Genomic DNA, 16207 nt, shown 5'->3' with positions numbered 1-16207 from the left:
TCTGCGATTATATAAAATAAATAAATGCAACATATGTGAACAAATACAGACTCTTACAGTCTCCGATATGTTACTAATTACAGAAAAAATACACACAGCATAAATTTAGTCCTTATTTGAGTTCAAAAACAACACGTAACAGATAGCCCACAGTCAGTGCAATCTTTGTCAGGACATGTAACTTCTTTCAGAAAATAATTTCGGCATTCCGAGTTCATAATAGTTCAAAAGGCGGTGATAACAGTTTGTTCATGTTTTTGGTCGCTGAAAGAATCATTTGCTCCTTTTTTTTTCACGCGTCACTCTTGCATTTGTCTGTTTCTGAAAGAAACTGGTGTCAGAAGCACGTTAGTAATCACGTGGACGTTATAAATATCAGCTCAAGAAATTTGTTATTTCAAACAAAGAAGACTATGACAATGTTTGTTTGAGCTTGGGTCGACCATGGTACGTTATGTATTTATTTTTACAGTGTAATGTTTCTGCTATGTATTTAAAAATTATGCTTCCTTTGTTTTCATTCTCCTGGCTTGTGCACAAGCCAGTGACGTATCTCTGTAAACCAATGGCGTTTAGCTGCATGTCCAGCTCCACCTTTTGGTACCCTTTTGTCATGCTAGGTACCCTTTCAAAAGGGTACCCAAATAGTTGCACGGTAAGATTCATTTTTGATACCTTTTGATGGTGAAAACGGCCATAGAAGAGTACCGTACCACTCAATGGAAACGAAAATTAAAAAACACAAGTTCACAAAAGACTCTATATGTGAACAACACGCAAGGCTTCCATCTTCAGCAAGAATGACGTTAATCGCAACATTCTGGCATACACTACACCTATCAAGTAAGGGTGGTACTATTGGCAGTGGAAACGCAACCCTGACATGGGCACTGAACATGTTTCTGTACTGAAGATGTTTCGGTCTGAACCAAAAATTCTGATATATTTGATCCTGGTTCACCAAGCATTCACATTGCCATTTTAAGACCAAACCTAAAGTGCCAATAATTTTGCATAATTTCATCAGCTGTAGACTTACGAATAGCTTATAAAATAATTAGAGTAGGCAAAAGAGTGTCAGGAATTCCTCAATCCCACACACAAATGATGCATTCAAATTTAAGGCAAACCTTCAAAAAGTTTTAAAAAATTGTATGTACTTACTGATATGGTCGATGGCTCCAGCACAAAATTTGCCGTAGAACTTCTTGGCTCCAAGACCCCTCAGATCCTGAATGGTGAAGGGCCAAAGATGGAGCACATTGTTTCGAGAGAACGCATCTCTCTTCTCCAATAAAACCACCTTGGCCCCGAGGAAACCCAGCTCTATGGCTGTACGTAAACCACATGGTCCAGCTCCAATTATCAGACACTAGGAAACAGACCCACAAAAAGTTACAATCAAATCATTGAGCCACATGAAGTCCATAGAGAATCTATTTTAGGCAGCACTGCAAGTTTGGGAACTAATAAGCAAAACAGGGAAAAGGTCCCAGGGAAACTTTCATACCTTAGTGTTGGCACAGGCCCTTCCTTTTTTGTATTCTTTGTGGCTGGCGCGCTTGTCTAATTTGGCCCAGAGAGCTTTGGCTTTCCAGTAGTTGAGCTTGGACTTGAGTTTGTGGTAGAACACGCGGTATTCATTGGGCTTGAGTTCCAGGAAGTCACAGAGCTCTTGAAAAGCCTTGAGAGTGCCTTTGCAGGTGGTGGCCTGGACGAAGCGGTCAAAAAGCATATGGGACTGATTCACCCCTTCTCCCACCGCATTGACGCCTCCATCTCCCATGTTCCCTTGACCCGACAAGCGGGGATTATGGGACAGGCCCCGCCCAGCTCACTCAGAGTCTGTCTGTTTGAGATTCAACTTCCTCCATAGGACATTTTCACCCTGAATGAAGAACAAGAGAAATGATTAGTCATTTTTGGCATTATAACACCTTAAGATTATAAACAAAGTGACCCACTCTCATCAACAGGTCATTTTAAAAACCATCTTAGACAACTTTTTCTAAAGGTCAGTGCAGACAATCCAGTAAAATCTGCCTTTAGTACAGGGTATATCCAGGAATCCTAAAAATAATTTCAATACCTTTTTAAGACTTTTAAAAAGAATATTTTTCAGAATATTTTAAGACCTCTTCACCACTACAAGTTCTAAACTGTATCAAATCTTTCACTTAATAAACAGTTGTAGTAGTTAAATAAATGAATGGAGCACAACCATGAAACAGAATCGGATAAGATCTGAAGAAACAAAGCTTTAAAAAATAACATGGTTGTTTTCAGCGACAGGCTTTAGCCACTGTTTAAACTCGTCTTTCTCCAACCAGGAGTACGCAAACTTATATTTTCCCATTTTGTTTCGCTCTATGGTTTGGCTAAATGTGGAGAGCGTCACATCACCTTCCTGCGTTTGTCAAAAATTACATCACATCACCTGGACGGAGGAGCTTAACTAGATGCACCCCTGGCCCGAACCAATCGCATGGATTGAGCACACCGTTGTTAATATTAGGAGGAAAATAAATATATTTATGCTTTTTTGGAGTTAAATACTTTGGACAGCGCTTGAACAAAATTTAAGGCCTCGTAAAAACGCAATTAAGACTTTTTAATACCTTTTAAGAGCCTTAATTTTCTCATAATTGATTTAGCAACTTTTAATTCTTTTTAGACCCTGCGGACACCCAGTAGTAGATATTTTTGTCAGTGATAATTAAAAGGCAGTCTTGTACGAATTACTGAAATTGTGTATTTTGACATTTTCAGCTAGGCATGACAACATTTTGGTAACATTTTACAATATAGACTACACAATATGTCTATGATAGTACTTGCTTTCAGGAATAGTTACAGAAAGAGACAATATAAACTAAAGTATACATTCCTATCCCATCATCTGCAAGAAGTATAACAGAAAAAAGAACTAATCTAAGATACATAATTATAGTTTTGCGAATCAAAACAGGGATTTGGGTGGCAGAATCTCAATTTCAGTACGTGACAAACTATGTTTTTAATTAAATTCTTGTCATAAAATGAGAAAATAAAAAATATAAAAGCATTTAATTATATTAAATATTTAATATAAAAGTTGCACAAGACTGAACTTGAGATAGAATCCACTTAATATTTCTACAGGACTTGAAAACCTGATATAACGAAAACCATATAAAACATACTGTGCAAAACCTGTCTATAAAACAGGTTTTAAAAGTTAACACCATTCAACAACAGAGTGGGCTGCCAAAAATCTTGCCTGGAAAATTTCATATAGCCTGAAGGACCTAAAAGAAGGAATAAAGACTTGGCATCGGAAATGCTGAAAATGCCCTTATCTGAGAGTCAATGACCACAGGAAGACTAATGACTGCACAGAAACCCAAACAGGATATGCGGATATATTGGAAGTCCATGCATTCCTCTGTGAAAGAGACACCTTTGACATGATAAATAAACCGCATTGCTGCATAATTAACATACACTGTTGCCGGCCCTGTCCTACTCAGGTGTCAAACTGTAACAGACTGGCCAAAGCTTGGCTGTGCAATGTATTTTCAAGCCAACAACTGGCCATTAGTTGGGAAAAGACTTCTGATCGACTTTTAAAACCAAACACAGGCCCTGCTCACTCATATTACCACATTGCATTTTGGTAACAAAACCATGGACATCTGTACAACCAATATTTTATAATATTAAAGGTAATTATAATTAGTGTCTTTATATAAAATCATTTTAAAATCATTAATGTCTATAAATGTTGCTTTGCATAAAATAAAATATTATTTAATATATAAAATAAAGCATTGACAAATCTGTATTTCAAAAAGAAAAAAAACAACATGGATGGTACATGCAGTTGCTCGGAAAAATAAGTGAAAATGTTTCATTAAAGTAGATTTAAGATTTTTTTTTGCCATATCCCACAGCCCTATTTTTATTGCTATTACCCAACAACAAAATTAGCCAATAATTGTATTATTTTCGCAGTTTGTACCACTTCACATGTTTGCTGCCTGCCACTATTTTTATTACTTTACTGATATTTTGATTGTGGTTAAATGTTAGGTGGTTATTATCAGTGCTTTATTTAAGCATTTTTAGATCCTGCAGTACATTGTGTTTATATAAAAGAAAGTGGGCTATAGATCTCTATACATTTCAGAAATCAGTCTTTATTTTTCTGAAGTTAAGGTTATAAAATAAAACCAGTTGTTCACTGTGGTTAACTTCTGTTTTTGGAAACATCAGAAATATTAGAAAAAAATACTACTTATATTTATTAGCTAACAAATCTTCTCCAAATCTAAAAAAAGCTATCGGTTATTGGTTTACAAAAATACCATACTGGTGCATCCCCAGTGCTGGGCAAATGAAAAAATAAATAAATAAATAAATAAATAAATAAATAAATAAATAAAATGTTAAAAAGCATCCCACTCAGACTGTTTTTTTTTATTAATCAGGCAACTGAAAATGACCACAAAAATATAGCTGTGAGCCACTGAAATAGAACATCAAAAACATCACAAATGAGCAGTTTGTCAGGGCCAAGGTCTCTTTGAAACAAATCGAGCCTCACACTCACTCTGCTAAGGTGTGGTCTAGATGAAGGAAAGCTGGAATGAAAGGAAAGGTAGGTGAAGGGTTAGTGTGACGCCCTTTCACTCTGCTCTGTGAAAACACACTCCTGACCTCACACACCGCTCGCAAACTGCTGCGCCAGCAACCAGATCAACACCACAGCCAGACACTCAAAGCCTCAGTATCACATAGGCAGCAGACGTGACGTAATGACACTCTAACATGCTTTCATAATCATCACATTTCAGCTGACCAGCGCTTATGGGGCAAAAAAAATATTACATAATGAAATTAAAAATTGAATAAAAATGAAACAGCTCAAGCATAACACAGAGAGAGGTAAAAACATAATAAAACACCATGAAACTTGAGTTAAAGAAATATAAAGTAATGCAATACAGTTTTGGTAACATTAAATAAAAAAAAATCATATAGTAATTACTTCCTTCTCTCTCTTTCCTTCTTTCATGGTTTTTCTTTTGTTCCTTCTTTCCATCTTTCTTTCATGTACTCTTTCCATCTTTCTATTCTTCTTTCTTTTCTTTCCATCAAGGTCTTTTTCTTTCTTTCCATCTTTCTTTCATGGAATTTCTTTCTTTTTTGTCCATTTTTCTTTCCTTCTTTCTATCATGGTCTCTTTCTTTCCTTCCTTGTTTTTTTTCCTTCCTTATTTCCATCATGGTCTCTTTCTTTCTTTCTTTCTTTCTTTCTTTTTTCCTTCCTTCTTTCCAGCTTTCTTTCTTTCATGGTCTTTTTCCTTCCTTCTTTCTCTCCTTCTTTCCATCTTTTTTTCTTTCATTCATGGTTTATTTCCTTCATTTTTTCTTGGTATCTTTCCCTTGGTATCTTTTTTGTCTTTCTTTCCTTCTTTCATTCCTTTTTTCCCATCTTTCTTTCATGGTGTCTTCCCTTCTTTCTTTCCATCATGGTCTCTTTCTTTCCTTCTTTCCATCATGGTCTCTTTCTTTCTTTCTTTCTTTCTTTCTTTCTTTCTTTCTTTCTTTCTTTCACGATCTCTTTCTTTCTCTCATGTTTTTTTCCTTCTTTCATTCTTCTTGGCATCTTTACTTTCTTCTTTTATGTTCTCTCTTCTTCTTTCTATCTTTCTTTTTCCTTTTCATCTTTCCTTCTTTCTATCTTTCCATTATGGTCTCTTTCTTTCCTTCTTTCCAACCTTTTAATTTTTAAGGTCTTTCTTTCTTTCCTTCTTTCTTTTCTTCGTTCTTTCTTTCATAGTCATTCTCTTCCCTCTTATTCTTTCTTTCTAGTCTCCATATGTAATGTTGCAGAAAATATTATTTACATTACATAACAGTGAATTAAACTATATGAAATTGTAATAAACAAATCCAGCAAGTACGCATGAAAAGAAAACAAATAAATATATAAAAACAAAGTGAAATATTTAATAATGAAATTAATTAAATACACTACTATACGCTAAGCTATGATACACTATAATATAAACTCATGCAATATTACTTACTAAAACAATGATATGACAAAGTTTTAAAATATATTTGTATGTTACTTTAACTCTATCTCTAATTTTATCTCTAACTTAAATAGGCCAATCAGGTTTCAACTGAATATTTTCAGAGATATAAAGTTTACCCTAATATTTTTAGTCAGTTTGACTGATGTTGAGTTGAGATGACTAGAAAAGTTCATTTGATTCAACTAAAGAATTTTAAGCTGCAATATTATTTCTACAGCGTATATAGTAAGCAACATTATCAGTCATATTATATTAGCAGCATTATTATTAAACAATTCACTCTGATCATGTCAATCTAATTATATTAATCAATAAAATTTGCTTAAAATTTGCTCCTTAAATTTGTGACTTGTAGCTCATCAATAAATTAAATTTAATAATAGTCAATAATCACGAATATCACAAAGGAGCTATCATCAGATTGTGATAAACTGGCATCAATCATTGCTGACAGCCGATTATAGAATGATAATGCAGGCGTTTATGGTTTAGTGTGAAGATGGAATTTACAGTCTTGTCCTTTAGCTTTCTCTACACGTCAGCAGTCAAGCTGGCTCCCAATATCGGAAAAGTGTGTTAAAGCACTGAGGCAGATGGATCTGGTAACTGGTTTCCTCTCTCCATTACTCTATGACACTACGCTAATGCTTCAAAGGGCTCAACCTTTTTTTTTTTTTTTTTACACAGCAGCAGTCGTGTAAACAGAAACGTCCATGATGTTCAAAGTACAGCTCATTAAACAAAGTCTGCCGAATTAATGTGAAGCACTGCAAGCAAAAACTGTCATTTTTGAGATTTTGATCAAGTGTTTTCAGTGTTTTAGCTCAAAGCAAAATAAATCATGTAAAATTCTTTTCCTTTTTTTGTTAAATGCCATCAAATCTGTACATTTGTGACATTGAGCTTTGATCTATAAATCTGCACTTCAGCAATTTTATCCCAATTCCTATCATAAACATTTGTTTTACAGAGGGACATATTCATTCATACATCATTTGATTGGTTCGTTCACAGTATTTTCAGAGTTATGGGGTAATTTAAAAAAGCCCTCTCTTTAAAAACAGTCAACTCCAATATGTAAAATTTAACCAAATCTGACATTCACATTTATGCAAGAAATGTATGCAAATTACAGCATTTTTCGAAGTATTTATTTCTATAAGTATTTCTAAAATTCTAAATTAGCACAATCTCATCTGACAAAAGTGTTCATTTTTATTATTACTAATCTCCCTGTTGATACTAATATTTATACTGACTAAAAGCAAGATTGCATCATTTGAAATATTTCAGTGCTAATATTTATCAATATCTCAATATTTTTGGACATCACTAATACCAACAATTTATTTTTTACCCTATTCAGTGTCTTGCCTTTCAAAAAGAAAGGCAGTTTCCTATTGACCCTTAATAGACCAATATAGAATTTAGTTCTGGTTGTCCTCGTGTGGCTTTAACTCGGTCACTCTCTGAAAGAAACTTGACACGTGTATATATACATATCAGAGCACCTCAGCGGCAATGCTAAAGATCATGTGAACACAGCTGCTTTACATATCAGTGTAGAATAACCTGTTTAAAGCCCTCGAGTATAGTAACAACTGAGCAGAGTGACTCCTCAAGAACACTGGAAAGAAGCTGGATTTATATATAGAAGCATTACTCCATTCGCAATACACTGCAGTGCATGCACAGCAGGCATAACTATCTGTAAAATTGGAGTTCACATGTTCTGTAATGACAATGGAGAATTAGGCCTAATTTGTGGAAAAAAAAAAGATTTTAAAAAAAGGTAAAAAAAAAAAAAAAAAGTAAAAGATGTGTATGATTTTGAGAATTATGAAAACAAAATGATGAAGGCATCCAGTGAGCTTTTTGTGGAGTTCTGTGGATTGCTTGCAGGACGAGTCATAAGATGACAGGAAGCATAAACAACATGTGCGTGAAACTACAGCTATCCAAGTATTGTGAAACATGGGGTCCAGTGGGGCACTGCTGCATTTTTTAGCACACATCTAATATGGAAGAACTTCTAATGAACACATTTTTGCAGTCTCTGAAGAAGAATTTTCAAAAAGTGTTAATACCAAAAAGTAATTAGCGTACTTTTAATCTTGTATGATAGAATAAAACATTTAATAAATAAATAATTTATTAAAGTTTTTTTATGTAAAAAAAATGAATATTGAGGCCATTTATAATATTTGGATAAATACAATTTAAAACAAACTATAAAAAATTAAATAAAAATTAAAATAATAATAAAACAAATTAAATAAATCATAAAAATAAATAAATTTACCAATAAATAACTAACTGAAGTCAGTTATAATATCTAAACAAAATACAATTTTAAACAAAGCATAAAAAATAAATTAATAGTAAAATGATACTAATTTGAATAAATAAATAAATTAATTAATTATTTAAAAATAAATAAACAAACAAATAAAATATATTTTATTGCAGTTTTTTAATATTTTGCTGCAGTTTTTTATGTACCAATAAATAATTAATTGCTGTCATTTATAATATTTGAATAAATATAATTTAAAAACAAACCCTTAAATTTTATTAAAATAATAATAAAATTAATTAATTAAATAATTTTTTTAAATACATGAATTAAAAAAAACAAATACATATTAAATAGAATTTATTGGTTTTTTTGAATGTACCAATAAATAATTCATCATGGAAGTCAGACATAATATCTGCTCAAAATACAATTTTAAACAAAGCATAAAAAAAGAAATTAATAATAAAATAATATAATTTTTTTATTAATTAATAAAAATAAACAAATAAATAAATAATACATTTTATTGCAGTTATTTTTTATGTACTAACAAATAATTAATTGATGCCATTTATAATATTTGGAATAATACAATTTAAACAAAACATAAAAATTAATAAAAGTTAAATAATAATAAAATAAATTAAATAATTAAAAAAAATAATAAATTAATAAACAACCAAAAAAATAGAATTTATTGCTATTTTTAAGTACTAATAAATAATTAATGGAAGTCAATTAAAAAATCTGGAAAAATACACTTTTAAAAAAGTATAATAAATAAATAATAATAAAAATTAAACAATAATAAATTTTAATAAAATAATAATAATTAAACAATTTATTAATTAATTTAATAAAATAAATCAAATAATAAATGTAAAAAAAAATTAAATAAAATAAATAGATGATTGAAATTAACCATAATTAGGAATGGTAACTAAAAAATGAATTTGCAACTACAAACTATGATTTAAACTAATATAATTATATTATTAATAAGCTTCGAACTGGCTAAATTGCTATTTTAAGTGTATATAAATACAAGCTAATATTCTGTTGATCATGATAAAATGTATCCTGTTTGATGAATTGTTTTAAGTGTATGATTTTCAGTTCGAAATAAATAAATCAAATCAAATTAGCCACACAATTCACAATTCTAAAACCCCTGAAATCAGTTTAAATAAATGTAGAATTCCAGAACCATTGTTATATATGATTATATATAGTTACCATGACAGAATAATTCTGGTCATATATCTTCCATCACAACGCTCCTGATTGAAACATTAAATCACAACAACAAACCAGCACTAAACATTCAACTGCAATGTACTGCAAGCATAATCTGTTGTTCGTCACAGCAGCACTGACTCATGGGAAGATGTAAAGAGCAATCTTACATAACTCTGCAATGCCCAATACACGTTAAAGCTCCAGCATAACATAATACGAACTCCCAGCATGCCTGAACGCTTCCAACCCAGGGCCTGCTATAATTGAACACAGACCTAAAACCAGCACCTCTTTCGCACAGGAAACGCTGCACATTTCTGACCTGTCACTACAGATATATTAGATTTCAGACGCAGCAATCTGGCCCTTGTCACTCAGCAATGTGGTGTTAGTGATACAGCAGCTATGAATACACACTGAACTTTGTATGACATGAGAGAAACAGAAGACAATCATTACAGACATGCTGATAAACAGCATTAGAGACATACGGAAACAATAAACCGCAATCTGTGCCAATCCATTCAACAGAACAGCAAGAAGACATGAATAAATAACCAGTCTGATAAAAATATACAACCTGCATTCACTCGCCTGTGACTGAAGAACTAGAGGAAATTCTCAGCACGCTTTAGAAAACACACACGTGCACTAGGAGCATGCATTTTTTAACTTTATGGAGAGATCGTGTCAGACGCTGGGCTAAAAATAGACTGTATTACGTGTCTGAATGGACTGTACAAAGGCTCTCTCTACACTCTTCCTGTAGGGAGCTCATATATTTCCAGGATGTTTCCTGTATGAAGAGGTAAAAAGGAGGCCTGTGAGTGTTTTAGCTTAAAGAGGAAAGACGCTATACTCTGAGGACTCCCACTGATGACAAATAACTCCAGACTGTCACATAAAAGGAAATATTAATAATACTGAATCTGCATCTCTATTTCAGTCCGTTGTGTCTATTTTATTATCAAATATGGCTGGATGATATGACAAATCTCATATCATGTCACTATACAAGTCATGATAACGGGGGGATTAAAAACAGGCTTTTTCTTCAAATATTTCCCTAAATGATGTTTAAAGAGAGCAAGAGATTTTTCACAGTGTTTTCTATAATATTTTTTTTTTCTGGAGAAAGTTCTATTTGTTTTTTATGCCTGGAATACATTTTATTATTATTATTTATTTTTTTATGTTTTTTTTTTTATTTTAGGGTCAATATTATTAAAGGGCCATGAAACCCCCTCGTTTCAGCAGGGTGTTTTCACACCTCTACTTTGGAAAAAGTCAGAAAAGTGGGCGTGTCCAGCTCTGTTTAGGGGGGAGTGTCGGAGGAAGAAAAGAGGCTTGGTGTGGGAGTGTCTATTTGGGCGCGCTGAGTTTCAGAGTCAAAACACACAATCACAGCGGACAATGTGACTGTGTTTACATGGACATCTGTAGTCGAATTATTTGCCAAATTATCAAATGGTGGACTTCAACTGCAGTTTGGCTCTTTCAATCAGGGAATTCATTCATGTCCCTCCCGACAAACGTGATATTTGATTCGAGGATCTGCTCTAAGCGTGTATTTTTCATGCAATGTTTGATACCGCACGGCGAATGAGAGATAAAAAACTCAGCATTTCCCAGAAACTTAGATGTACACGGCAGGTAGTGTCAGAAAGCCGCGTGTGTTATTCCGGTCACAAACTCCAACATGAGGTTAAAGTTTGGTTGTAACTGTTAGTGCTAACTTGTTTACACTCGGTGCAATAGTTTGTTTGATACGAATAAAATATGAACTAAATAAACAAAGAGCACTGGTCGCTCACTTACCAAATCTGTAAAGACAGGACAATCACCAGCAACTAGAGCCGCATCTTTATTAAGAGAAGACTACAAGCCAATCCAGAACAGCTCTCAGGTAAACAATAATCCTCCTTAGACACGTAAGTTATTGTTGTCGCACGTCGCGTACACTGTTAATCCACACGTGACGCCAGCTGCGCTCTCACAGAGAGAAAATGAAAACAAAACTTAACTGCAGCAAACTATAAAAGCAACACTACACGCTTGTTTTGCCAACACAACGTGGCGTCTCTGTCGTCTAAACACTGTGACAGTAATGAATATTAATGAAGTTGCACAATAGAGTGCGCTGATTGGTTTGAACCAAGCCTTACTCATGCATTAATGCAATAGACGTAATAAGACACACTCTGGCACAGACGCCCAGTCTGCACGCTGGAATACAACGCTATTATGTCATGACCGTGACGCAGCTTCAAAAATTCGTTTCAAACCGGAAGTACGAATTTGCTTGAAATAACACAAAAACAACCAATTTACACTTTTTAGTGAAATATAGGTGTCCTAATAGTGTTTTTAGCAGTGTGGGACACATATACGACTGTCAACAGCTCAAAAAATGTGTTTTGGTGTTTCGTGACCATTTAAGGCTGATGTGCAGTCCCATATCCCTCGCTGAGGCTGACGCAGACCCTGGTGTGCACCTCTCGTAAAATGTAACTACGCGTCTCAGCAACATGTAGCGCAAGCTCTGTGATTGGTTGGCTTGATAGCTGTGAAGAGTGGTAGTGATAGCCACAAGCTCATTGGAGCAAGTGTTTTCAAGTGTCAAGTCCTGTGAATAAGCTCCAGATGGAAAATTTTGTTTTGTGTTTGCCTTAGAATTAAAACTGTTGCATGTCCGCCGGTTCCCGTCTGAGAGTTTTAGCTATTTTAGCTAGGAGTTTAAGCTGCTTGAACATTATGGTAGCCAGGGTTCAACGCTAAGGATTTTTTCTACTGGCCCGATTGGGCCAGCAGTTCAGATTTTTACTTGCCCTGCAAATATTTTCACTGGCCCCACCAAAAAAAAGTTAAGTTAATAGATCTTTCTTAGCTACGTTTTTAATATTGTTTTAAAAAATGTGTTTTGAATCTAGAATTTTTATATTTTTAAAATGTTAAAAAATGTATAATGAGCATATCTTCGCATTGTACCCACGTAAATGTCTGCTTCCAAGACATTCTTTTAGCCTCATAAATTCATTTCGCTGTACTGGTTTTTAACAGGTTACAAAAAAAACGACATGCTCACAACATCCAATCAGATCGAAGGAACCGAAAAACAACATGGTGTTTACGACATCACTGAGAAGGCAGCATTTAAAGGCTTAAAAGCACAAACTGTTTCTCGATTCTAAGACTGTATTTATATGCAATTGACAAATAGTCGCAGACAAATTGAACTCTTGTGACAAGGCACTACGAATCAGGCCAGTAAAAATTCTGTCTACTGTCCAGAGCTCCTCGCACGCTGGCCCCGGGCCACCGGGCAGTCCTTATTGTTGAGCCCTGGTAGCATTCAGAAAAATCAAATCACCCGAGAAGAAACTCGACAAAGAGGAACATGAAAGCCTACTGCCAGCTAGTGTTTCTAAAGTGTTACTGCAGAGCAACACAAACAGCATGCAATAATCACTTTCTGATTAACTGCCGCCAAATATCAACAGTAAAAGCAAGAAAACAAAACAACAAAAAAACATTTCAGATGTTTTAAATGTGCTTGGTCTGCTAGTTTGTCCATTCACACACATTTTTATCATCACATGATCTCTTATAACAAAATCACGACTTTTTTTTTTTAAGCACATGCTGGAATTTGTTCAGAAAAAGTGTTTCCATCGTAATATATACGCATCTTTTCTTGCCAAATAAAAAAGTTTATCCTACTCATTTTCAAAATCAATGTGCATCTTGTAGGGTTGGGCATCTAAGCTATAATGCCGATCCGATACGCATCTCGATACAAAGAATACGATCCGATATATTAGCGATACATTTGTGACATATTGCGATGCAACACGATACGATTCACACCCATATCACGATACGATGCGATATTTCAGCACTAACTAATTAGATCAAGTTTATGAGATGATGTGAAAGAGGATGCTGTGCCATTGAATGAGTTTGATTATTTATAAACCAAGCAAAACCAAGACTTTTTTTACAAACTGGTTCTTCTCTCAGAGCCAGAGTGTCAGTTTACAGTAGAGGGCCATTTTAGAACATAAAGCACATATTATTTAAGTATTTTCAAGATAAACAGAATGTATAAGTGCAATCTATATTAAAAAAATATGTATATATTTGCACTCTTTCAACATAAATAAATTTAGCATTGCACAACAAGAATTGTGATTTAACTTTTCAACTTTGAAAACAAGTTTTACAAAGATATATTTTGCCACTGATTATTCAAAACTTAAGGTTGTGAACTAGCAGTGTTATGCTGCTTTGAAACATCACTGTCACTGTAAACAACAGGCTTATAAAAATATAACAAACCAGCAATCTTCTTGCTGTGAGGTGGTCAAACTACCCACTGTGCCACCGTGACACCCAATTATTTTTATCATTATTATTATTAATATTATTATTATTATTATTAAATAAAAATTAACAGGAGGAGGTGTTTAAAACCTTTGTTCTCCGTGACACTAGGCTGAATATCTTTGCAGATGAACAATGCAATAGCATTCGTTATTGGCGTAGAGCGAGCAGAACTGTTGCGCATGGAAAAAAAACTTGCAATGCTTTTCTCACCACTTTTGGAGCTGGTTGAAGCAGTGCGAAAGCCGGGGATGCAGAAACACTGTAAGATGCTTTCACAACAACACCGTGGCGCCGCTTCAAGTGAGATTTCAGATTAGTCATACTGCCCGCGTATTTTACAGATGCGCGGCACATTTTGCAAATTGCATCTGTCCTGTCAAGTCGTCCATCCTTAAATCCATAATGTTGCCATACTTTAGATTTAAAACTCAGTGGGGAATAAAATGTTTGTTTTGCTTCTCGCACTTTCTGAGGGCGCTCCACTAGCTTCATCCGCACACCTGATACACTGAGTTGTAGTATAAGTGTACACATCCGCAAATCCGTTGCTAAGGCTTACTTAATGTAGGTCGATTAAATTATGCGCCAAAAACAGGTTGACAACACTTGTTAATAAATAAAAAATACATTCTATATTAAAAATATAAGCTGTATCTCGGAAAAATCGATGCATCTCGCAAAAACCGATGCATCTCGATTTGCTTCCAAAATTTCATTCATCCTCTGCTGCTCAACCGATGCACTCGCATTGTGCACGCACATGACCGCGTATCGATACATATCGGTTAATCTTCCCATCCCTAGCATCTTGGCATTTTCATCAACCGTTTTTATGCGCATATACAAAATGTGCATAAAAATAGGTGGATGGAAACATAGCTATTGATGCTAAAACGATATACTGTAGCGCTATTAATGACTAATGTATTTTTTTTTAATATTTTATTATTTACATAAAGCTGTTAGTGACTCATAAAGCTTTTTCACCCTCATTTTTGTGACATTTTCATGTTTTATAGAATAATGCATAATTTGCACTACATGATTTCCTTAAATGTGTCATCAAATCAGCAAAGTAGGCTCAGTAATTGGCCAATTATTTAAAAATTAACTACTTAATAAAAAAAAAATCATTTAAAAAACACTATATGGCCAACTATTTAGTGATTATGACTGTTGATATATGAAGTCAAACACAATTCAAGGGGAGTAACATTTGACCACAGCCACACTATACAAATAAACAATCTCTATCTAAATCCAGCTGAATGATATCAGGGATTTTTATACTTTGGGCCATATAATTGAACAGTACAATTGCACTGCTGCCGATTATTGGGAATTCACCAGACCACATGAAATCATGTTCACATGATAGACCAAGATCAAGTAAAAAAACAGACTAGCAACCCAAGGCTGAGACATTAAACTCATCTCTGTGAACTTTATTGAGATAAATCAAATTGCAGCCTCCTTGTACTGGATGACAGATCATAATATCTCCCATTAATTTATCTTACAGAAAGACACCCTACATTTATCCTCAGGTCACTTTACCCTTTGTTTGTCTATGATTTTCAACTCTCCTGGGATTGAAGGGGCTTGTTTTATCACCACATAAAACATTGGGCTGCACCGCCATGTCATATATAAAACAGCTGTTATGTCTCCTCCTGCCGCTGTGTGTGTGCTTCCCTCCAGACAATCAGGTAAGACGGAGAGCGGTAGCAATGGAAACTTCAGTAAAGGAGCATTACATCATAACACACACACACACACACACACACACACACACACACACAATGATGGAGGCCGCTGAGTCAACAGAGCCGCATGTGGGCAGGTAAACAAAGCAAAGTGATGTGGGTGAGGCAAACTACTAGGCTATTATGCACCTGGAATTAGCCGGCTTTGCTTTTCTTCTTTTAATGGAATGGCGACAGTAGTGAATCTCATTATCTAAAAAGTAGCCAATCCTTAAAAAGCAGCTACAAGAACACTGGTCTTAATATATCACCCATAATTACTGTCTGAACACCATCAGCCACACCTTAGCGAGTTTGTATGATAGTTTGCTTAATGCTTCAAGTATCATCTGCACTTGGAATGTTTAAGAGTTTAAATTAAATTTGACAACATAAAAGTTATGAACTATAACTCGATTTAAAAATGGAATTTTTTTAAGATGTTTGTGAATG

The 16207-nt window shown here is 34.3% G+C and overlaps 1 protein-coding gene across 50 annotated transcripts in view; it reads right to left on the bottom strand.

Annotated features, from left to right (window-relative positions):
* mical3a (microtubule associated monooxygenase, calponin and LIM domain containing 3a) overlaps positions 1–16207 on the bottom strand; it is a 151370-nt gene that overhangs the window by 100308 nt on the left and 34855 nt on the right. For 49 of the 50 annotated variants that reach the window (XM_073929868.1, XM_073929866.1, XM_073929856.1 and 46 more), the window contains exons 2-3: positions 1511–1888; positions 1165–1372 (exon numbers count right to left, since the gene is read on the bottom strand). In XM_073929868.1, the coding sequence (XP_073785969.1) occupies positions 1165–1372; positions 1511–1786 (484 nt within the window). In that variant the 5' untranslated portion in view covers positions 1787–1888. Of the gene's footprint in view, positions 1–1164; positions 1373–1510; positions 1889–16207 lie in introns of those variants that run through there. The other variant, XM_073929871.1, reaches the window with a different exon arrangement.

This window comes from Danio rerio, chromosome 18 (genome assembly GCF_049306965.1).
Source record: "Danio rerio strain Tuebingen ecotype United States chromosome 18, GRCz12tu, whole genome shotgun sequence".
NCBI lineage: Eukaryota > Metazoa > Chordata > Actinopteri > Cypriniformes > Danionidae > Danio > Danio rerio.
Note: the sequence above shows the minus strand (reverse complement) of the source record. Positions and strands in the feature narration are given on the sequence as shown.